The following is a 24,836-nucleotide window of genomic DNA, read 5'->3' as shown; positions in this document are numbered from 1 at the left end:
TCCATCCAGAATATATGAAGAACTCTCAAAACTCAATACCAAGAAAACATACATTTCAACTTTAACGAGGGCAGAAATTTTGAGCAAGCACTGCACTAAAGAAGATACTCAGATGACAAATAAATGCATGAAAATCACTTAACATCATTAGTCATTAGGAAAATGAACATTAAAAATATGAAGTTACTGCTCCATATCTCTTAGTATGGGAGAAAGGAAGGAAGGAAGGACCCCAACTTCTGATGAAGATGCAGAGCCCCTGGAATTCAAACATATTGCTGCTAGGAATGCAGAGTCACGCAGCCACTTTGAAAACCAGTTGCCGGTATATCTGATGGTCAGCCACATACTGCTTGTTCAACCCAGAACTCCTACTTTTGGAAATTTACTGAAGTGGAATGAAAATTTATATTCACACAAAAATCTCTAAGCAAATGCTCTCAGTACCTTTATTTGTAATTGACCCAAGCTTTGGAAAAACCCAGATGTCTTTCAGCTGGTAAATGGATCAACAAACTGCAGACCCTGGATGGAGTATTAGTCAGCTGTGAAAAGTACACAGTGCTGATCCACACAGTAACACAACTGACTCTCCAATGAAAGATGCTGAGGGACAGAAGCCAGTCTTAGATTCTCCAGCCCATATGTGACATGAATGATGTTCAAGAAAAGGTCAAACTCCAAGGACAGAAAATAGATCAGCAGTCACCAGTGGCTGGGAGACTTTGGGGCTGATGGAGCTTCTCTGTATCTTGACAGATGTGGTAGTCACAGGACTGAATGCATTTGTCAGAACTTGAAGAGTTAAACAAAAATGAATGAGTTTTAAGTTATGTAAATTATACCTTAATAAGACTTTTTTTTCCCCTGGAGGAGGAAATGGCAACTCACTCCAGTATTCTTGCCTGGGCAATCCCATGGACAGAGGAGCCTGGCAGGCTACAGCCTGTGGGGTCACAAAAGAGTCGGACATGACTTAGCGACTAAACAGCAACAGCAAAGAATGCTTTTTAAAACCACTGACCATCGTGGGAACAAACTGGAGCTTCCCCTTGTTATTTGCTTCGGGGCTTCTGTGAAGAGTGGTGGCATCAGAGTAGTAGACTCTGGTCCCACTGCAGATCCTAAAGGTCATGATTTCTTATCTCAAGTGCTGTTGTGAAGACCAGATCGGAGAGGATGGTTTTGAAAGCGCTTCCTAGCTTATTGATGTTTCATTCATTTATTCAGTAAGTCTTGGTTGATCATATGGGGCTTCTGTGTTCTGGGCGTGTGTCAGCCCCAGGGAACCACAGATAAGACTGCTGTAGCTCCCCCTGCTCTGGGGAGCTCCTCTTCTAAGGTGAGGAGAAGGCATGCAAGCACATTCCTGCAGTAACATATGATCTGATGAATAAAGTCATCCCCCAAAGGCCTGAGGAACCCCAGCAGCTGCTGGGCATGGAGAGTGACCCAGGCATTGTTAGGTCTTGGATATCACTTAGACGAGTTCTGAATTTAGCCGAAGCAGGAGCCTCTGAGGTTTTTTTTTTTTTTTTTAATGGCAGAAATAGGAATGAATGATTCTTTAAAGACTTTTTTTGATGTGGACTATTTTTAAAGTCTCTATTGAATTTGTTGCAATATTGTTTCTGTTTTATGTTTAGTTTTTGGTCATCAGGCCTGTGGGATCTTAGCTTCTCAACCAGGGATTGAACTCGCACCCCCTGCATTGGAAGGCGACAGGTTAACCACTGGCCCTCCAGGGAGGTCCCTGAGTGATGCTTTAGAAAGATCATCTTGGCCACAGTGCACACCTTTGTGTGGGTGTGTGTATGTGAGTGATGGCCGGTGGGGCGATGGAAGAGGAAGGGCCAGTGACAAGAACCTGAACTAAGGAGACTGCAGAGGAATTTTAGAAGAGATGCTTCGAGAAAGACAGTGCTGTCTAATTCAGTGTGGTGGAAGAAGAAAGAGACTGACTGGGTGGGTGGAGGTACTGTTTCAACAGTCTAAGGACCACATGGGGAAGATTTGACTTGGGGAGGGGGGGAGGGTGGGTATCAGTTTTGTGTTTGAAATCCAGATCCATGCATCTGTGTAGCTGTAAGAGGAACTGTCCAGTAGGTTATTGTGTAAATGGATCTATAGTTCAGGAAGGACATTCTCTTGGCAACACAGATGAGGGTGTTATCAGGGTACTGGTCATAGGTAAAGACGCATTTCCAGTAATTCACACGACCTGCTCCTTAGTTGAAAAAAATAGTTGAAGACGTAACAGTGTTGGGTTGGCGAGTGGCTGTCCACCTGCATGGTTTCCATCCTGTTCTGAGTCTGTGACGATGTTCTGTTTGAGTCCTGGGAGGAAAAACGCCTCCTCACCTGCTGTGTTGCACAAGCTGGCCCTGTTAGTGGTTCGGAGGTGGCAGTTTTTCTGCTGCTCTGGCTGGTGTCGCGAGCACGCTCAGCCCTGTTCTGAGACCTCCCCTTTGGGTGGAGCAGGGAGGCGGAGGGCAGGTCACTGCGGGGCCCCCGGCCGGATGGCTCCCTCTCCTCCTGGAGCCGTCCTGCCCTACGATTGTGGACAAAGGGGTGGGAATGAGGTTCTGGAGAATTCTTGGCTGGCCTTTAGGGAGAGTGCTGGAGGAAGGACACCTCTAGCTACAGAAAGTTCTTGTCCGGCCTCACTTTTTAAACATGATTTCCAGCATATTTAGGTTGTTATTGATGGCATTTGCTTGGTTTTTCTTGTTCCTGGAGGCTTGCTGATGTGAAGGGCAAAGCTACATGGACTCTCACCCATATCCTGCATTAGTATCGATTCAGGCGGCTACAAAGTGGGAGGAAATGAGAAAAAAAAGTTTCTTATTTCTCAGTCATTAGCCAGTGAGGGGTGGGGGGGATTAAAACTTAGGTTGCTGCTTCCTGGGAAATTTTATCTCAAAATAGATCTAACTACCATTTCTGTCAACCAATAAATGATGATCTCTGGGTTAACACTCAGAGTTCCGTTACTCAGCCTTTAAGCTTTCTTAAAGGCTGCTTGGCCTTGCGTTGAGATGGAGATAGTCTGTTTTCTGGAGCAGGTATAGGTGCTGGAATATAATCAACATGATTCTAAGAAGCTGATTTTTACAAACAGGCTGTAACACCCTCAGATCCTATCATGGAGGGAGCTAAACATCTGCACATGTCTATCCAAGCCATACCACTTGGTGTATTTGCATGCTTCGTAGTTCTGTAACACACATGTGAACACACGCTTGTGCACACACATATACGTTATAAAAGAAGATGTAGAGTCAGATTCTCCATAAGTGAAAGTTGTCAGAGAGGATCACATCTTGTGAATTATTACTGGGAAATGACGTGAGAGTTTGGATAAAGAATCAACCAGTATCTTATAGCTGATTCGGGTTATTTCCCTCTTTGGGAGATACACGGTCCGCACCCCACTCTGAGTATTTCTGGTCTGTACCATACTGCTGCTGCTGCTAAGTCACTTCAGTCGTGTCCGACTCTGCGAGACCCCATAGATGGCAGCCCACCAGGCTCCCCTGTCCCTGGGATTCTCCAGGCAAGAACCCTGGAGTGGGTTGCCATTTCCTTCTCCAATGCAGGAAAGTGAAAAGTGAAAGTGAAGTCACTCAGTCCTGTCCGACTCTTCGAGACCCCATGGACTGCAGCCTACCAGGCTCCTCCGTCCATGGGATTTTCCAGGCAAGAGTACTGGAGTAGGGTGCCATTGCCTTCCATTTCTCACCTTCTCCAATGAACACACTTTTGGAACCCATTCCAATCAAGAAGACAAAAAAATGTTTCAATCTTAAAACATCATCGATACCATGCATTAGACAGGGTGCTCAGGGCTGGTGCACTGGGATGACCCTGAGGGATGAGATGGGGAGGGAGGTGGGAGGGGGGTTCAGGATGGGGAACACATGTACACCCATGGCTGATTCATGTGAATGTATGGCAAAAACCACCACAATGTTGTAAAGTAATTAGCCTCCAATTAAAATTTTAAAAAATAGATAAAAAACATCATCAATACAACTGGAGGACCAGATCAGCTTTTACTAGGATTATCTGACATTTGCTGGTATTCAAAGATTGCATTAATCAAAAAACATACATCACAGGTTTTCTTGAGGATACATCTCTTGGTGTTATAATTTAACAAAATTAATAATAACTCGTCTCTGTGATAAATGAAGAGTTATCAGTCAGAATATCAGAGTAGCTCATTTGTGTGTGCATGACCATTATTACAGTGATTCTTAATACTGTAGAGATTCTGTAAACACTTCTATGTATATTTTAATTTTTAGTATATGTTGGAATCATGTTAAAAGTGCAGAGATTAGCAATACAGCTAAAACACTGCCTGTATCTCAAAGGTGTTAAGTGTACCCCTTGCAATCTTGAGATCATCTACGTTCAGTGTGGTGGTGAATAGATTTGCATTGTAGCCCCTTCCGGGGGTCCTCCCTGTTGGAGAAGCTGGCCAACAACCCCTGGAGGCTGTGTCTCTGAAGAGGACAACTGTGGCCTGGGGTCCAGCTGGGAGTCAGCTGACATGCACACGTCTCCCAGGCCTTAGCATCCCTTAGCGCTAAGAAGCACCCTTAGCATCCGAAACAGAGTCTCTGCCTACGGTCACCCTTCCTGTTAGACGGCTGTCACTTTTGTGGTGTGTGATGTACGTTCTTCCTGGGTTGTCACTGTCCATCTCAGCTTTTCTAAGGTCATAATGCACAGGCATCCATGGGAATTAAAGTTTTGCTGCAGCCTATAATATTTGCTAAATCTCTCACTTTTTATAGAGTCTTCTCTTGAAACCATGTTGACAAAGACAAATATATGATATCACTTGTATGTGGAATCTAAAAAAAAATGATAAAATGAACTTATTTATTTATGAAATAAAAATAGACTCACAGACACAGAAAACAAATTTATGGTTACCAGGGGGAAAAAGGGTGGGGGATAAATTAGAAGGTTGGGATTAACATATAGAGACTACTGTATATAAAAATAGCTAAACAAGGACCTACTGTATAGCACAGGGAACTCTACTCAACATCTTGTAATAACATATAATGGAAACGAATCTGAAAAAGAATATACACATATGTGTGTGTAACTTTGGTGTACACTTGAAACTAACACAACATTGGAAGTTAACTATGCTTCAATTTAAAAAGTTTTTTAAAATAATGTAAGCCTGCTTTTGAAGTGTGAATAACCATTACCTAGCTGTCTCTTTTATGGAAATTTCCTTCTAGAAAATCACCTTAACTTATAAAATGAATTCACCTATTAATTCATTTTTAAAATGCACTGAGTATCCTCTTTTCTGGTTAAGAGGAATCTTTCAATAAGTTCATTATTGTCTATTAGAACAATGTATTTTATTCAAGTCTAAGTAATTGATTTCTAGCACTCTTCTGGAGTTGTTCAGTGCTCATTTAACTGGAAGCTAAAAATGTTCAAGTCTTTGCTGACTTCCTAAGGATGCTTCTTAAGGGGACTGTTTGATTTATGGGCCTTTCCTTCCTCTGTCTGGCCCTGGATTTTTGGCACAAGTCAGAGCTTAAAATGGGTGTTTGCCTGTGGTCAGACCTTGCTGCTATTAATATCTATTAGATGCCTAATATGTTAGCTTTTTGTAGTACTGGGCTCTTTGCAAAGCATGCGTCCCAGTATTATTTCAATTTAATGCTAAGAACCACATGAGGCAGGTATTATTAAACCCATTTTACAGATGAGAAAGCTGAGGCCAAGGGTCAAGTTTACAAGTTCATAGTCCATGAGTCTTCCAACCCCAGATTTGCTCTTTCTATTACTCCGGTGATGCCCTGCTTCCTGTCTTGGTCAATTATAAAGTGGAATTGAATATGAAATGAATATAAAAATATAAAATGAGATCTTTAAGTGCTATTTTTCAGATTAAGTTGGTGTTTCAGATGGTAAAGAATCTGCCTGCAATGCAGGAGATGCGGGTTTGATCCTTGGGTTGGGAAGATCCCCTGGAGAAAGAAATGACAACCCACTCCAGTATTCTTGCTGGAGAATCCCATGGGCAGAGGAGCCTGGCGGGCTACAGTCCATGAGGTCGCAAAGAGTCAGACACAACTGAGCAACTAAACAGTTTAGCCAAAATCTGCCAGAATTCTCGGTCACCTGTCTCCTCCCAGCCTCGGCGTGGGGTGGCTCTGGCCCCTTTCTCCTGACAGAAAGCTCACAGGCTCAGAACAGGAAGGTGCTGTCATTGCACAGCTGGTGGGGGAGTGCACTTCTGAAAGGTCAGAATGCCTCTGTCCAGAAGCCAAACTCAAAACCAGAGAAGAGTCCATTATGCCTTCTTGTGTGCGTTCGTGAAGAACCCCAAGACCCCTCAGGTACTCCACACTTTGGGGTGTCCCTCTGTTTACCCACCTGAGAGCCCCTGGCATAGGTGGCTCCACTCACCTACTTCGAGGAGATGTGTTTAATTCCGTGCCATCTCCTGGTTGTTACGTGTCATTTTCTAGCAACTAGTTTGCTTTTCATAAACTAAACATCCACTTCTCTTGCTGCCACTAAGCTGGATAGTCTGCTTTAGGAGTTCTCATTGTAAAGAAAGCAGAGTAGGCTACAATGGATCTTTAAACAAGCTTAAAAGCAGCCCAGGTCTCCAGGATGTAGAGGAGAAGGCAGTCCCAGGGTCGGGGAGGGGGAGGTTTATGAAGCAGGGCTGGGGTAGGGTGCAGTGCTGGAGAGGAGGCCTTGCTGGGCAGGGGGCTGCTGGGGCAGGTTCCCCACGGATGGGAGCTCTGTTGACTTGTGTGCACACAACCCTTTGAGCAGAGCCTGGTGGGACCCGGCTGCAGCGTTTGGCTTCTCTTATCTCCAGCACAGGTATGTTCTGTGGGTCAAGTTGCTGATTGCTGGCCTGAAGTGATGACATTGGACAGCTTCCTTCCTAAGTTCAGGGGCTGAAATTCGAGCCCCAGGTATTTTAGTCTTGGCAAAAATCTTACAGTTTTGATGCCAGACCTTGAACTTCCCCCAGCCAGGAAAGTTAGCCAGCCCACACATCAGCAGAAAGGAGGAGACAACGAAGGCCAGGATTTTGACAACAGCAGCATTGCACTGAGAGCGCATTTCAGTCTGAACACTTCTGAACCTCCCTTCTAGGATTCTTTCTTTCTCTTTTGAGGAGTGTGCTAAAAAGCAGTTTCATGAGAACAAGCTCCAGGAGACATTCCAAAGCCAGCTCCACCTTTATAAATCCAATGAAGGTTTATGAGCTGTAAAGTTTGCATGACTTTCTTAAAAAAAAAAAGAATAGAGGCATTGCAATTGAGGAATTGATCCTAAAACTGGAGAAGGCAATGGCACCCCACTCCGGTACTCTTGCCTGGAAACTCCCGTGGACGGAGGAGCCTGGTAGGCTGCAGTCCATGGGGTCTCGAAGAGTCGGACAGGACTGAGTGACTTCACTTTCACTTTTCACTTTCCTGCATTGGAGAAGGAAATGGCAACCCACTCCAGTGTTCTTGCCTGGAGAATCCCAGGGACGGTGGGGTCTCACAGAGTCAGACACGACTGAAGCGACTTAACAGCAGCAGCAGCAGATCCTAAAACTGCTCGGACAGAAAGTGAGGTGAGGCCTTTCTGCTGCAGGGGAGCGAGCATCATTTTTCCCTCCTCCCGGAAGCTGCTGAAGGGCCAGCGCCAGCCCCCAGCACTGAGTCATGGCGCAGAACCCTGCTTCTCCTTCTCAGAGAGTGACTGGGGCCTCTCCAAGGACCTGAGCCTGGGCTAATGTGAGGAAGAGGGGGTTTCTAAGATGCTGTGTTAAGTGAATCACTTCCCATTAGGACATACTACCAACCCCGTCCTCCAAAGTGTTAGGAAAGTTGTGAGTCCTGGAACGTGGCATCTGGTCCCAGATTAGTGTGGGCTGAGAGCTTTGTGTGGACAGTCGACTGTGACTCCAGGTGACCACCCCCTCACCTCTTAGTTCGAAGCATTCTTCTCCTTTCTTTTACTTCTTAAAACTTTGCTGTAACTTTTAATCACATTGCTGTCCTTGTTGCTTCTCTTCGGCCCTAGACTATACACCGCAGGCGGGCACAGACCATGGACGCTCTGCTCCCAGGTTTTTACTCAGGGCCTGAAATGTGCTCAGCTGCAGCAGCTGCTCCTTCCACACTTTCCGCATGCTCAGTTAAAGTAATGAAGTGCAGCTACTAAGGGTCTTTAAAAAATGTGCTTCTGGTATGTTGAGTCCTATGTGCTTAGTCCTCAGTCCTGTCTGACTCTTGTGACCCCATGGACTGTAGCCCACCAGGCTCTTCTGTCCATGGGATTCTACAGGAAAGAATAGTGGAATGGGTAGCCATGCCCTTCTCCAGGGGATCTTCCTGACCCATGGATCAAACCCGGGTCTCCTGCATTACCGGCAGATTCTTCACCATCTGAGTCACCAGGGACGCATCCTATGAAATGGCTTTTATAAGCAAAAGCAGTCCACTATATCAGTTTCATAAGTTTCAAGTTGTAAATTAATGGGATTTTGGAAGACATTTTTAGTTGTAAATATTAAAAGGTATAAACACGTCTATCATCTTGCTAGTTCTTTGTTTAAGGAGATATCGTAGGGTTTGCCAAGGGGTAGCCACATGGACTGCAAGGAGATCAAAGCAGTCAATCCTAAAGGAAATCAACTCTGAATATGCATTGGAAGGACTGTTGCTGAAGTTGAAGCAACTTTGGCCACCTGACGTGAAGAGCCAACTCACTGGAAAAGACCCTGATGCTCGGAAAGATTGAAGGCAAAAGGAGAAGGGGGCAGCAGAGGATGAGATGGTTAGATAGCATCACTGACTCAATGGACACGAATTTGAGCAAACTTCCAGAGATAGTGGAGGACAGAGACGCTTGGCGTGCTGCAGTCCATGGGTTTGCAGAGAGTCAGACATGGACACAACTTAGCGACTGAACAACAGCAACAACAACATAAGGGAAAAGAATCTGAGAAAGAATATGTATATATGTATTACTGAGTCACTCTGCTTTACGCCTGAAGCTAACACGATATTGTAAATCAAATATACTTCCATAAAATAAAATAATCTGTGGGTGGGAACAGCAGCCTCTCCTATGAGGGCTGGTTGTAAATGGGGCCAAAAGCGGGGTGAGAGCCCTTTCTTCTCCCAACCCACCTTGGACCCTCTTTTTCCCAGACTCTCAAAGGTGAGATACGAGTGTATGAGCCCAGTTTCCTGCTTGTGCCTCGTTTGAAATGGCTCCCAAATGTGAAACTTCGGAAATGCAAAATTACGGTTCACAGCGAGCAGTCAGGAAGAGCTGTTTCTCTTTTGTTCAGACTCTCCAGCCTTCCTTGAAGGTCCAGGAAAAGGCATAGGAATCCTGTCAAGACCATCCAGGATGCCTTTGCCCCTGGGGTGACTCTGCACCACTCTGGACTCCAGTAAACACAGGATAATGACGGGTCCCCATCACACAGACCAGGGCATCAGCATCACTTAGGAACATCCCCATCACCTGGTTTCTTCTACGGAGCCTGCATCTCAGCAGGGCGCTGAGGCAAGACACTCCAGCTCGTCACATAAACAGGGGTTTTTTCTGTGGCTCTGCCGTGCGCTGCAGCTGTGGTTACTGCCGGGGGTGTTTACACAAAGACCTTTTCAGCAGCAGCTGGGAGGCTGCAGTCAGCCAAAGCCTCTGAAAGTTCTGTAAATCTTGAGCCAGCACAAAGACAAACCAGGACTCTTTTTTCCCTCTCTCTGTTAATGCATCCGAATTAAATCATTAAGCAGGGATGAAGGTGAAGTGCTATAAGTTTCTCACGGATAGGAAGGGGCCAGACATGCCCAAATGTTTCATGTGCTTGCTAAGTTGCTCAGTCATGTCCGATTCTTTGCGACCCCATGGATTGTAGCCCACCAGGCTTCTCTGTCCATGGGATTCTCCAGGCAAGAATACTGTAGGTTGCCATGCCCTTCTCCAGGGGATCTTCCCAACCCAGGGATCGAACCCGCGTCTCTTATGTCTCCTGCATTGGTTTTTTACAGCTAGCACCACCTGGGAAACCCTCAAAGGTTTCACAGCTCTTTCCAAATGTTCCTGCACTTTGAACCACAACTGGGAAGAGATGTTCTGGCCTGTGAAGTGAGGCAGCTCGTAGGACGGTGGCCCCGGATCTCTTCGGGTTGCTAAGAATCACCAGGCTCTCTCGGCTCTTGTCAAGCCAGCTCCGTGGACCCGGATGTAACCGAGTTCAGATCGGGGGCTGTGCTGACTGAACCACCTACTCCGAGTTCATCACATTTTTTCCATTTGCAACACCCCCTTTTCATTGTTTGAAAGTGAAGTGGAACTGTTAGTGCTCAGTCGTGTCTGACTTTTTATGACCCCATGGACTGTAGCCCACCAGGCTCCTCTGTCCATGGGATTCTCCAGGCAAGAATACTGGAGTGGGTTGCCATTTCCTTCTCCAGGGAAATCTTCCTAACCCAGGGATCAAACCCGGGTCTCCTGCATTTCAGGCAGATTCTGTACTGTCTGAGCCACCAGGGAAGCCCTTTCATTGTTTATGTATAGTGTTGTAAGGATGCGGGATTGAAAATCTAAAACTCTGGCTCCTTCTCCTGTGAAGGGGAGTGAGGATCACATGTGAGGCAGAGAACTGGGGACGCAGGGACCCGGTGGGCATGTGTACCTCATTCCTGAGATGTCACGACAGGAACAGTGCACGTGCCCTGCCAGCAGCCCATCGCCTGCTTCTCTTCCCCTCAGGAGCAGTCTGTGGCCATGCTCAGGACTTCCCTTTGTCAGCCTGCACCCCCAAGCAGAGCTCACCACCCTCCTCTGCTTTGTAGACATTCCATTTCCCGTCCTAGCCTTCCTCTGCCTGTCTGTTGAAGGAAACACTGGTGTTTGTTTCAAAGCCCAAGGCCTGGGAGGGTGGCGGGGGGTATCCTGTCTCCTTTCCTAACCATCCGCCTGGGTCCCCACTTCCTCCCCTTGGAGGTCACTTCCAAGGGACTGCATTAGGGACCCTGCCTCCACGGGAAGGGAGGGAATGGCAATCAAGGAGGGACTCCTAAAGGTCTGAACCCCCCAGACTATATACATTACCCATGTCTGAGTTCTTTGGGTTGCCCGCCCTCATCATAAATGTTTTATTCCCCTAGAAATGCAGTTTTTATGTCTCACTTTGACCAAAAGCAGAGAGAGGACAAAATAAAGTGAAGGAGCCCGCCTGCTAGAGTTATCAGCGCCCAGACAAGCTTCTGTCTGCCATGAACAGTGTCCATCTGGATTCCTGGAAAAGCACAGAGAGGGGGCTTCTGTTGTGAGTCCAAGAATGCTTCAGCCTTTGTGTCAGGTGCCACCAGACACTTCGTGTTTGAAAGCACAGTATGGAGAGACTTTTTCAAAGGCGGGTACTTGCTGCATCTTTAAAAGCTGACTGATGGCTTTTCAGCTGCTTCACATTTCAAGCTCAGGGATTGTGCTCTGTGCCAGGAGATTAGTCAGACATTCTTATATGTGCCTGTAATGTCAGCAATATTTATCAGTAAGGAGCATGATTTTGGAGAAGACGCTTGCCTATCCCAGGACTGTTACATCAGCCTCTCTGTGAGCCTGCGGGGAGAGAGAGGACTCCCCCACCCCCCGCACCCTCAACCCATCTGAGGCTTGAAACTCCCCATGAGTCTCCTCATCTGAACAAACTTAGGGTTCTGGGCGGAGAACAGGGCTCTCCATGGATGTCTTTTGGGGCCAAGAACTTGCACTTCAGAAGAGTCTGTCTAAAGAAGTGCATGCATGGCTAAGGGGTTTCAGTCGTGTTCAACTCTGTGCACCCCTATGGACCGTAGCTCGCCAGGCTCCTCTGTCCATGGGATTCTCCAGGCAAGAATACTGCAGTGGGTTACCATTTCCTTCTCCAGGGTATCTTCCCCACCCAGGGATCTATCCTGTGTTGGCAGGTGAGTTCTTGACCACTAGCACCATCTGGGAAGCCCAAAAGCAAAAAAGAAAAGATCCTGACTTCTGAGAGTGTTAAAGGGTGGATCAGATCATTACTGGGAACCAGAAGTGAGGCCTGATGGGGATGCCCAGATGAGACACCTGGGAGTGTGCAGCCTGCCTCCCTCCCCTGCATGTGACCCTGGACTTCGAAGGCCTGAGACCCCATCCCTGAGGCTGCGCAGCAAACTCAGCAAAAGAAAGTTCACAAAAGAAAATACTGACATTGTGTACAAACCTAAGAATGTTTGTTTAATTTGTTCTTATTTCTGAAAATATAAATTCAAAGAAAATGTCTTATTAGAGACAAAAAGATCCATAAAACAATTAAGTCAAGTATATATATTTGAATAAAATTTGAGGGTAAAAACTTTTATAGCGTTAACCAAAATTTTACATATGATACATCACAGTGCAATAGGTCTACTTTGAGAAATTTATCTTAAATAACTGAATAGATGTTCAAAGATATATGTAAGAGGTGTTCAAAACATTGTTATATGTAATAGCAAAAATGTAGGTATAATTTATATAGCACCAGAAATTGATAAGGAATTCGCAGTTTATTAAATTATGTAACACTCTATGTACATTAAATTGATCAAGGGGCCCATATTTATTGACATGGAAAGAGTTACATTATGACTAAAGCAGTGTCATATAGATACTAAAGGTCAGAGCAGGGAGTAATGGACATTACAAAGCAAGAGTATTAGGTAAAGGCAAAAATGATCTTTAAAAACTATACCTGTATAGGTCATTTAGTATTTTTAAAAAGTGTTAATTAAGGAGTGGTAAAGAATTTTTTTCCTTTTCCTTATCTTTTACAGTTACTTTTAATCCCCTAATGATAAATATCTTCTGGAAATTAGGACTCAGAAAATTTTGCAGACCTCACCATTTCATCCAAAAAGCTGAAGTTGCTCCTTGTCTGCGAAAAGTGCATCACGTGTGTACACACCACCCATCGGAGCTTCCATTTCTGTGGTTTGATGGAGCTCAGGCACAATTCAACACAAGAACCTCTTCACACTTGCAGAGTAAAATGTCACTCCTAATCAACTGAGAAGATTCCATTTTCCTCTTAGAATTTCACATCCTGTCCAGCGTTCAATGTGTGGTAGAATCTTGATTCTTTGATTGGATAGGGAAAACTTTTCCTTTAAAGAGTTAAAAATAATGTCAATGAAGAAAACTCATAAGTGATATAATTTCCTGGTATTTGAGTGTTCTGTCACCAATTTCTGTGCCAGGTCCCATGTTCAGCTGTCTGGCAGTTCTTATGATATATGAAAATGCTTCCATTTTTATAGGAATATGCTGGCAAAAAATCTACCACTTCCATGAATTATTAGTCCTTTTCTGCTAATTATTTTGAAAAAAGCAGAGGTGCAGGTCCAAGTTCAAGCGGCTGTTAACGTCTGGGACATACTTGGTGTAGGACTATTCAATTAGGAGAAAATCGGTGCCTTGTTTGACCACCAGTTTTCTAATTGCATTTTGAAACTTATAGGAAAAACCAAGTTACATTTTTTGTGTTAGAGATTGAGTAACAAGTTGATTTTAAATGATTGATAAAAGTAATCAGTGGGGAAACATAACAAAGTGAGTAACTAATCTACAACATAAAGATAGAAATTTTTACACTTTTGAATAACGTTTATGAAAAAATGAAATTAAAAACTGAATGGGAGCTTTGGAAAACCCCCTAGTGTTGTAAAGACCCCAGGGTAATTTGTTTAAAAAAAAAAAAAATACAGACCAGAGGCAGGGCTGGGAGAACTCAGCTGTCTGGGTTCAAGTAGCAGGCAAAGTCCTTCAGTTTTCAACCACTACTGCAGAAAAATCAGACAAAATAAAGAACAAGCAGCCCTACTCCACGTGTCTGGGGTACGAGTCTCAGTGTTTTTGTGTGGACTGAGCTCCTGCGGGGCGTCCTGCGTGTCTAACAAAATTCCCGCAGGAGTAGCTCACTGGTCCCGCTGATGGAGGAGGGCTGGATGCTGTAGAATGTCTGCTGTAGACACTTCATGCTTCTCAAGTTAATAACCAGACACACAAAACTTTATGGAGCTAAAAATAAAACATTTGGAATCTCACATTGTAGCCAGATTGTGGCAAGAGACAAATGATAGGAAGGACAAAAAGGAGAGGAAAAGGAAGAAGGAAGGAGAGACGAGGACAGAACCCCATGCCGGACAGAGCAGTGAGGGAGGGAGATAAATATGGTGCTGGATCTGGGGTCTGCCCCCCTCAGCTGATCACCTGAAAGCAGGGAGTTAGTGGTACTGACCTCACGGATTAAATGAACTAATATGTATGAAGTTGGCACCTAATGAGGTGTGAGTGTAACCTGATGGGTTTTTAAAAATTGAGTTATAGTTGATTTACAATGTTGTGTTAGTTTCAAGTACACAGGAAAATGATTCGTTATAGGCATATATGCAGATACTCTTTCAGATTCTTTTCTCTTACAGGTTATTACAGAATATTGAGCAGAGTTCCCTGTGCTATATAGCAGGTCCTTGCTGGTTGTCTATTCTATATACAGTAGTTTGTATATGTTCATCCCAAACTCCTAATGCATCCCTCCCCTCTCACCTTTCCCCTTTGGTAACCAGTTTTTACAAGTGAAGAACTGCAATGCATTATTTCTAACTACTTCATCTAAATTGGATAGGAACACCCCCTCTTGTGAACTGTATCCATATCTCTGCTGTATTTTCCTTTCCTGTTGTTTTTGCTGTCCTTTGCTTTCACCTGAAGATGGTAACGTGTTCTAGACTGCTCCATATTATAAATCTCATTTTTAAAAGTGTTGAATCAAGGCAGTCTGCCAGCGACTTTGTTTTTCCTACTTTTCTCTCCGTGTTGGACTTTTCTGGCATAGGAGAATAATATTGCTTTACCATGTAAAACACGGGGAATGGCTTTAAAAGAATTCCCCAGCAACTGAATAATGGGCTGTCAAAAATATGCTTGGTGCCAAAGGATCTGGACACGTCTGTTCCATTTATTGTGTGTTTCTCGTTCCCTCGTGACTGTGCTCACAAAAGACACAAAAGCCCAAACCTCTGGAGTATGTGGTATTTGAGGGCAAAAACCATATTTTCATATATTCAGTCCCATACCTAACATATTAAGGTGCTTAGTAGGGGATCACCAGCAGACAATGATGAGTGTCTATGGTATGTAGGATGCTCAAATTACTAATTAAGTTGACTTCTAGTGATGAAGAAAAGTGTGCTCCCCCATCTCCACCGTGCTTGGTTGAGTGGGTTAATAATGTTTATTTTAAGGAGCACTAGAAGTCTTGTCCCCAAAACTTTTACCTTATTCTAACCTTTTGAATAAGTTTATTTCTCTCAGAAATATGAAACTTATTTCTTACTTAAATTGCCATGTTTTAAAAGCCTGATAGTACAATAGAGCAAAGTCACTTATTTTTATTTTACTTTGATAATAAATTGAGTCTATTTTTAAAAAATCAATATAGGAATGCACTGAGACTACCTAGGGGGAAAAATGGAAATGTGGAAAAATTTTAAAGGTGGCTTGTTTCTCAATGAAAGCAAGGAAAGTCAAGGAGAATAGCATCTGAATGCCTCCCTACCCTGGCTCCCACTGCGACCCTCCCCACTGGGTCCAGCACAGACTGTCTGCTTCTCACTTGGCACAAGGTTCTTCATCTCTCCCACCTGAGTCTCGGCCAGGCTGTTGCCAGCTCCCCTGAAATTCAGCGTGGTTTCTGATTCAGGTTATAATTTTTGACCAGCATCTTAATGGCTAGCATCTTAAGGGCAGGATAACTGTCGTCCAAGAATTCCTGAGCCTGGAATCTCCACTGTCTAGCACGTGACTCACAGGACACATGACATTCTTATGGGGCCCACTCCCCCAGGCCATGAGAAATTCCTGGACTGCTTAACGAAAATTCCACGGCTTTCCTCCTACTCAGCAAAGTCTGTTGGAATTCACTTGGGCAAGAGTAACTTCATCTGAGGAGATAAATCTGAATCTGCTTTAAATTTGTGTGTGGATGCAGGTGTGTATAGTTCAGATCCCAAATTTATCCTGCATCATTTATAGCAGTTATTGAAAATGCTCTATCATAATGAAGTAGTATGAACTCAAGTCCCTTAGTGAGATACCCACTTAGACTAGCTTGGAAACCATCCTGTCTAATGCCCTGGAGGCACTGAGTGGCCACCTGAGAATAAAGTGCTGGGGGGAGAGTTCTCTAGAAAGAAAACTAAATGCCCTCTTGGTTTATTTAGACTTGAGGAAAAGAAGCAGTGTAACTTCTTAGCTGCCTCTGGAGACCCAGTGCTGAACATTCCACTTCCTATTTGCAGGACCAAATTGTATGGAAAGGTGGTGATTATCTTCTGTGATTATTAAAGCAACTAGTACATGACACAGCTCATGGATTTAGGTCTGGGAGGCGAGCAGAGGTGATAACTCGAACAGTTACTGAAGTCCAGTTATTGTTGCCCCAGACAATGCATTGGGAAAATGTGAAAGTGTGGCTGAGCAGAACCCCTGTTGTTCTTCAGCTGCTAATTTGTGTCTGATTCTTTGTGACCCCATGGACTGCAGCACGCTGGGCTTCCCTGTCCTTCACCACCTCCCAGAGTTTGCTCAAACTCATGTCCATTGAGTCAGTGATGCCATCCAACCATCTCATCCTCTGTCATCCCCTTCTCCTTCACCCTCAGTCTTTCCCAGCATCAAGATATTTTCCAGTGAGTTGGCTTTTTGCATCAGGTGACCAAAGTGTTGGAGCTTCAGCTTCAGCATCAGTCCTTCCAAAGAATATTCAGGGTTGATTTTCTTTAGCAGAACCCTGAACTCTTATAAATGCAGACTTTTATTAACATGGTCTTTGATTAAAATGAGCATTTTCTTTATATAAAGTACTCAGAAAATAGTCACGCTTATAGTGTAAGGAGAAACATGAAAAAATAACAGAAAATCATTTTTATACCCAGCTTTTCTTTTGGGGACTTGGATACCCTTCAGATCATGTCATTGGAAACAGCACTTTTGCATTCAGAAGACTTCTGATTAAAATGTTTAGCTTTAAAAATAAACATAAATCCCATGCTTCAGTATTGAGGAGGTAAAGGCATGATGGCCAGTGAATTGGAACATCAGAGTGTCCTCCAGCTTTCCAAATGCCACATGAAGTTAAAAGTTGAATTTTGGAGAGTACAGCTTATAATGTGCTACTATTTCATTATTTTTAACAGGAGAGTGTTACTCATTTTTCTGCTCAGGACACCTGTAGACTTTGAGAGGATGATTAATGGGCAGCCGTGTCAGCAGTGGAAGGCATGGGTGTTGTCCATGGCAGGGGGTGCTCACCCAGACTGGTCTCTGAGAGGGAAGACAGTCACCCCACTTACATGTATCAGTACAAGCAAATCTCTATTAGGTTGTATAAATCTGGACAGAACTGAGTCTTTGATGTGCATTAATTGTGTCCCTTCCTCCCATTGCAGGCTCAACCTGGGAGAAGACTTTCCGACAAATCGGCTTCGAAAGGTGAGCTGGGCTTGGTTACTCATGACCTGTTTATTCCAGCAGTTCACTGATTATCCATTGGTGATCTCACCACCACTACTTCAGTGACTGTGCCCTTGAGTAAGTTGTCATTTTTGAGCCTCGGTTTCCTTGTAAAGTAAACCTTTGATTTATACCATCCTTGCCTGCACACAGATTGAATTTGATGATTAAATAGGGCAATTTATGTGAAAATGCTTCTTCTACTATGAACCAGTGTGAAAGATAAGTTGTAGAATTAGGGCACTGCAGAGAAGAGAGTTGACTTTCTTATTGCTTCCTGATGTCATATGTTATATTCAGTTCTATAGGTTTAGTACAGAGAAATTTATATTTATATTGGTATCTTCCCAATTATTAAAATTATCTGATCTTATCTGCTCCAAGTGAAAGGCTGAGATCATGTCACTCTTAGCTAAAAGCATTTCTGCACCAGCATGTCCTGAAAAGAAAAAAAGTTGACTCATGATAACATCAGAAAATGTGCAGATAGGCTCAGTATAGCCCTAATGACACCATACGGACAATTTAACATCTCACAGTGAACTTGCAGCATCGGAACAGCTATTGAGACAGAAAAGTAATTAAAAATTTTTTTACTCTAAAGGTAGATTCTTTTCAGCATAATAGCATTTTTGCATTCAGAAGACTTCTGAATAAAATGTTTAGCTTAAAACTTAAATGTAAATCCTGTGCCTTGAGGAGGTAAAGCCATGGTGTCCAGTGATTAGAATGTCAACAGCCCTCTAGCTTTCCAAACACCACATGAAATCAAGAGTTGAATTTTGGAGAGTACAGCTTACAATGTGCTACTATTTCATTACATTTAACAGGAGAGTATTACTCATTTTTCAAAATGTGTCTTTATGTGTATCAATCAAGCTGATGGAGTGCTTAGAGCATATGAAAAGAAAATTAAATACCTTAAAATGCATTATTTCTCCAGTAGTAAGAACAGATACCTCATCACCAGGCTGACTGTGATGGCATTTCTGTTACCATTTGTAATTGACTCAAAAGTCTGTTTATTTCTCTGCCTGCTTGTCAATGCCATCAGCACTGTCACCATCGATCTCTCAGTGAGTTCTCATGGTTGGTCCTTGAGGTTATTGGATGAAGTTGGTTTGGGGCAGGCAGATCTGGTGGACAAACTTTCAGGCTGAAAATCACATGCAGCTTCGTGTGTGTGAGACCTTCCCCAAAGCATCTTTCTCTTGATTCTTCTTTTGTGTATCGACAAATGTCAAAGATAACCAAAGAAGCTGTTGTTTTTGTTTTAGTCTTTAAGTTGTGTCTGACTCTTTGCGACCCCATGGACCATAGCCTGCCAGACTCCTCTGTCCATGGGATTTCCCAGGAAAGAATGTTGGAGTGGGTAGCCATTCCCTTCTCCAGGGGATCTTCTTGACCCAGGGATCGAACCCACGTCTCTTGCATTGGCAGGCGGGTACCACTGGGCCACAAGGGAAGCCCGCTTGTTTGTTCACTCTATCCCTAAACCAAGGTTTATTGTAAACTTACAGAAGTCTTTCAAGACCCAAAGTCTTGTCAAGGAGAGAAGATAGCAAATTGAACATCAGTTATTTTTCTCCTGGCTTCAGGAAGACATTGCTATACTTGCTTTGTCCATTTTTAGGGTTGGATGGGACTGAAATATTGTAAAGAGAACCTCAGATACTGTGTCATCATCCCTACCTAAGTCAGTGTATGTCTGTGAAAAAATGGATGTTCTCTTGCAGAATCATGATGCCACACTGGTATTGAATACAAGTACCAGCCAGTTCTTAGCACCATCTAATACCAATCAGTGCATACACTTCCTGATCATCTCAAAAGTGTCATCTAATAGACACTGGTTGAATTAGCATGCTCCTAAAGCCCACACTTACTATTAAATTTTTTTCAACTTTAAAAAGTAAAAAAAATTTTTATTGAGTTATAATTAACATACAATATTATATTAGCTTTAGATGTATGACATATTGATTTGATATTTTTATACGTCATGAAATGGTCACCACTGTGTGACCAGTTTCCACTGTCACCACTGATTCTGTTCTGTTGCCACATCTCCCCCTCTGTATTGAGATTGTGTCCCCCGAGTCTTTCCTAACTTCATTGGGTTTCTCTTCCTGTCACTAGCTTCTGAGGAAACCAGCTCCTCTGTCTTGCAGCACCGCTGTCTTGTCTGAAGTGTCTGTTTGTGGCTTTGTTTACCTTGTCAGTCTACCCTCTGATTCACATAAACTCAAATCGCTCCTCTTTGGCTGCTGGGGACAGCTTCATGGTGACTTCTTGTCCTTTGTCAATGGCTGCCTGGTCTTTTCTCATTTCTGTCCTTCTAGCACAGCAGGAGGTACCAAGACCATCCAGGATTTTGGACCTGGCATCCACCATCTGTCCTGAGGGTGGCCATCTGGGCATTTTCCAGCCTTTGGCTCTTGTAATGAACAACCTTGTGCACATCTGTATTTTTGCCAGGTATTCTAGGGATAGATTCCTGAGTACAATCAAAGAGTAAATTTTTGTGGAATTTTGATGAACATTGCCAAGTTTCCCTAAAATTTTGGCAGCAGTTTCGGCAATTATTTCCCCAGAGCCTCACCAACATAACGTGCTGTCATACTCGAGGTTTTTTTGCCAGCCTGATGGGTGAGAAATGGTAACTTGGTGTCCTTCTAATCTGCGTTAATCCTGAGTCATTTTTCTATAGAGTGGAGCTCAGGCTGAGGTTCTTTGCCATCTCCTGAGTGGAACTCTAAGAGAAAGAGCTTCTTCTTAAATGGCTAAGGATTCATTGATCTGCAGGATTCGGCAATTGAAACACTTTCTTTCTAGTTTGTGTGACCTTAACCTTTTGCCTACTTGAATAATGATGTAATGAAAACAATTGCCATGTACCAAGGACTGTGTCACATCATTTTCAGTCTGTGCAGCAGCCCCACAGACCAAGGATTAGCAAACATTTTTCTAAAGAGGGAGAGGCCACATTTCAGGTTCCATAGGCCATACAGTTTCTGTGGTAGCAGAAGGCAATGAGCATGCTTTGTCCCAATAAAACTTTATTTAAAAAAACAGGAAGTTGGCAGGACTGGCTACTGGCCAGACTTTGTGACCCCATCTCACAGGTAAATAAACCTAAAGAAAACCAAACAGCTACCCAGAGAGCTGTAGCCACACGCATTGACCTGCGTTCAAGAGAAGGTCTGCCTGGCTTTCTACATCCAGCCACACTGAATGCTTGAATTATAGCTTTTTTTGCTTTTGTGTTGTTTATATTTCCTATCCCTGTAGCTCTGGGAACATTGTCTTTAGTCTTATCGACTGTTCTTATTTTATGAATATTTTGAAGAAAGTCAGGGAGTAAAATTTGCATATCGTAATGCCTCTCTAAATGGGTATGCTTCTGAAAAGATGTATACATTAAAATATTATTAAGGGATATATTGAGTGAAAGCTGTATTTTTGAACTGTAGGCTAAGTTTGGTGCACATCCCCAGTTTTAGATGTTATCTTAGAACATCACCCTTTGTTTTCCTGTGTTGTCACATGTTTTCTCCTGTAAGGGCAGGAGTTGTCTCTGCCTTGCATCAAGTGTCTTGAAATACAGAATAGATATTGATAGATGGGGTTATTGTGCATTGCCAGTTGCAAAGACTGTGTCATGCAGTGCTGTTAAACATGGCCTTGCTTGATTTCTTCTCAATTTTAACACCGTCTTTCTCTTCAAGGGAATTCCAATTATATCCTAAATGAAGCTGTCTGGCCCTTTAGAGCCATTGTGAGCGATATTGATCCTTTTAGTACTGTGTCCTTTAAAGTTTGCCCGTCAGTCTGTTTGCTAACAGTATTTCTAAGTGGTCACATGTTAAAAAAAAAAAAAAGTGACTGAGTCAGCCAAACCTCAAAGCTTTCTCCAAGAAAAAGAAAGCCAAGTTGTCCTCTGCTGTACATTCTGTGATGGGGAGGAAGGAGGGAACCTAGGGAATGAGCCTGCCCTTGTAGTAATATTGCCATGAGATACGTCCTGGTGAGCAAACTAAAAGACCAGATAGAGGGAGACACGTGAGGACCTGATTCCATGGCAGCAGCGTCCGGGAGCTTAGCAGATGTCTGTAAACTGTTTCATTGTTTTCCCGCTTTCCTGCCTGTGGTTTCTTCAGGACATGGCAGCTGCTGGTACCCAACAACCCCACCTCCTCCCAAACCTCCCCAGGCCCACAGCCACCACCCTCAGGCTCCCTCCTCTGTCTTCCAACACCTCCTGTCACGAAGCCACCAAGTGTGTTCATGATCTTGTGTGGACTTACTGTGCGTCATTCTAGACCCTTGCTGCTGAGGTGTATGTCTTGTCATTTTACACCTGCTAGTGCCAGCCCAAGGGTTGTCCAGTGATAGGCATTTAATAAATGTTTCAGAAACAAGCATTTTATGAGAGCACTAGTCCCATTCACTAGGTCTCAACACTCATGAGCTGATCACTTCCCAAAGACCCTCATATTTTAATACCATCTCATTGAGGGGTTAGAATTTCAGTAGGTGAATTTTGAGAGAACGAAAACATTCAGTCCATAACGTGTGTCACTAACTCCCATACAATTGAAAGAAAAGTTAGATCTTATGTTTGAGACTTTTATATCCTATGATATCATATAATCCATTTCATTGGACTTTACTCATGCAGCTGATCAATTTTGCTGTTTTCTTTGATCGGCTGAAATACCTTGGTTATACTCGAAATGGAAAGTAAAAGCTATGATTAATATATGCACACATGTGTGTGTGTCTGTGTGTGCATGAGTATATATGTGTGTGTATTGTTTGTGTGTGTAAAATAAAAGTAGGTGATATCCATTTCTTAGGCTGTTGAGAGCTTTACCTAACTTTGACTTCCAACTTGGAAAGGAACTTTTTTTTAATTCAAGTACAATGACATCATTTAGTAAGTATTTGGTGAACAGATCTATTTTTCTTCTAGAAAAAAAAAAAGATGTACTCCTTCCTCCTTTTTCCTTCAAAATATGTCTGGAAGGAAAGATTTTCTGATTTGTAATCTCCAACTTCACTAAGTCAGGTCCCTAGGACTTAATATAAACAGTCTCTGAATGAATGAGTGATAAAGATCAGGTCCTGTGGAGAATGGTGCATTCATGAACTGAAATCCCAAATTCCCAGGTGGTAAGCTTGGCACCTTGTTCTGTACAAAATGTGAGGTACCAAGCCAGAACGTTTTATATTTCATTAATGACATGAGCAAATGAACTGTGTAATAGATCTCTGAAAGCTTTTTCAAACCTTGGTGCAGACAGCACCGTAAATAATAGGAAGTTCACGCTGTTTGATACGGAGGTAAAATCTGGATGTTGAGTCTGTAGAATGGAATGTTTTGGGGAATCATGCTAGCAGATACTCCCAAGCCTCAGTTCAGATTTCTCATTTGCTCTGCATCGTGAGATCCTGAAATTAGCTCTTTCATAGCTGTAACTGCAGTGAAATTTATTTCCCGCAGCCCAGCCAGGTAAACACCTCAGCTCGCGACCGAGTATTGTTGCTTTCATGAAGCAACAGTTTGTATGAGGCAGATTTCAGAGGAGCTGTGTGGGTTTTACATCAGAATCCTCAGAAACCCCATCACCCACGGTGAACAAAGTGGAAACAGTTCCTCCTGGCTCTTCTTTTTTCCCCCGACTTATCTCTACATGCTCACAGCCACACAGACTTCTAAACGTACACGAAATCTTGGAAGTAGCAAACGTGACGGTGTCGCACACCTTCCAGAGTCTAGTGGTTTCATTCACTCAGTGGTGTGTAAATGAGGATTCAGAGGACTAAGTGACTTCTTTATGCAGGACCAGGTGGCATTAAGTCTTTTGCCTTGTGAAGCCTGTGCCTCCTCTTCCCTAAGCCTTGCGGACCTCTGAAGGTCTTATCACACAACAGGAGCGCTCATGGCACCTCAGTTGATCACATCCCTTGGTGCCAAGGGGGCTCGGGAAGCTGTGGTCAGGCAGGACCCCACTTGTCTGAGGCCGGTGTATTAATCTCTTACCCTGCCCTCCCCAGACCATCCTGTACCCACTGCCTCACCCATGACGGACTCCCTTCTGCCTCTGAGAGGCTCTGATGTCCAAGTCCCCCTTCCACACCCTTCCTGTGGTCACTACTGAGGTTGATGCCCACCTCACTCTTCCTGGGGATGGAGAAGTGGCCTGGGGTCCTGTCATCCAGAGAGCAAGTGAAAACGCTGGTCAGTGAGCAAGCCAGCAGCCCAGGGATTGTAATCACCAGGTGGGAACAGGCAGAGCAGCCTGGGGTACCCTCACGTGGCCGTCCTGACCCGCCTGCCCCACACAGAGGGAAGGTTGTCTCACCCGGTCCTCGCAAGAAGTGGGTAGGTTTGAAATGTCCACTCTTTGCTCTGACTGGTGAGATGCACTGACTGAGAAGTCCAGGCAGGTCACTGCTTTCATCCTGGAGTGAGCGTGTTTCTGTGGACGCGCTGGTGTCTCCCGCTGGGATGCTGATGGACGTGCGCTGTGCTGTGGGGCAGCGGGGCCCAGTCCTCAGGCATCTGAGTGCAGCACTGGTTTTACCCTCAGAGCGGTCGACTCCAGCACATTCCAGAAAGAGGAGCATAAGGTCCAAAGGAAGATGGCAGAGATGCTGTTCTGGTTGACTCTTCACTGACGGTGGGGTCCCTGGGCTGAGGGGCTTAGTGGTCAGTGTCTATCCCCTCACTGCCCCCCTGCACCCCTGGAGGGCTGCGTGTCCTTATCCACACGTTGCCTAAGTGACTTTTAGGGAAAAAAATAAAACCAAAGCAGACAAACAGAAACAAAGCCCACTCCCTCTGTTGCCAGGCACGGGGTCTGAGGAAGTGCTGCCCCCACCATGGGGTCCCAGGGGTGCTTCCTACTCTGACCGCCTGAGTCAGGCCCCACGTCCCCAGTCCCACTCAGGCCGGAGGCTGCCCGCTGTGTAACCACAGTACCACCCAGCCCAGTTCCGTGGGGGCTCTGTAGTAGGATGGAGCTGCCCCACCAGGTCCGGGTGTTCTCTGCTGGACAAGCCAGGGGAGCCCCAGGTTTCTGGACACACATTCTCTCTGGACAAACAATAGCTGGCTGAGGCCCAGGTAGGGGAGGAGGAACCAGGTGGGCGCTCAGGCCAGACTCAGCTCTCCTTCAGGCAATTCCCTGTCGGTAAGGAGGGGCCTGGATTGTGGAACCCAAACACGTGGG

At 44.3% G+C, this 24,836-nt stretch overlaps 1 protein-coding gene across 4 annotated transcripts in view; it reads left to right on the top strand.

The window, feature by feature from the left end:
• Positions 1-24,836, top strand: part of PIEZO2 (piezo type mechanosensitive ion channel component 2) — a 251,246-nt gene that overhangs the window by 99,128 nt on the left and 127,282 nt on the right. For all 4 annotated transcript variants that reach the window (XM_019986928.2, XM_070778959.1, XM_070778957.1 and 1 more), the window contains exon 4: positions 17,535-17,577. In XM_019986928.2, the coding sequence (XP_019842487.2) occupies positions 17,535-17,577 (43 nt within the window). The remainder of the gene's footprint in view (positions 1-17,534; positions 17,578-24,836) is intronic.

Source organism: Bos indicus, chromosome 24 (assembly GCF_029378745.1).
Source record: "Bos indicus isolate NIAB-ARS_2022 breed Sahiwal x Tharparkar chromosome 24, NIAB-ARS_B.indTharparkar_mat_pri_1.0, whole genome shotgun sequence".
Classification (NCBI taxonomy): Eukaryota; Metazoa; Chordata; class Mammalia; order Artiodactyla; family Bovidae; genus Bos; species Bos indicus.
This window is presented reverse-complemented; position numbering and strand designations above follow the sequence as displayed.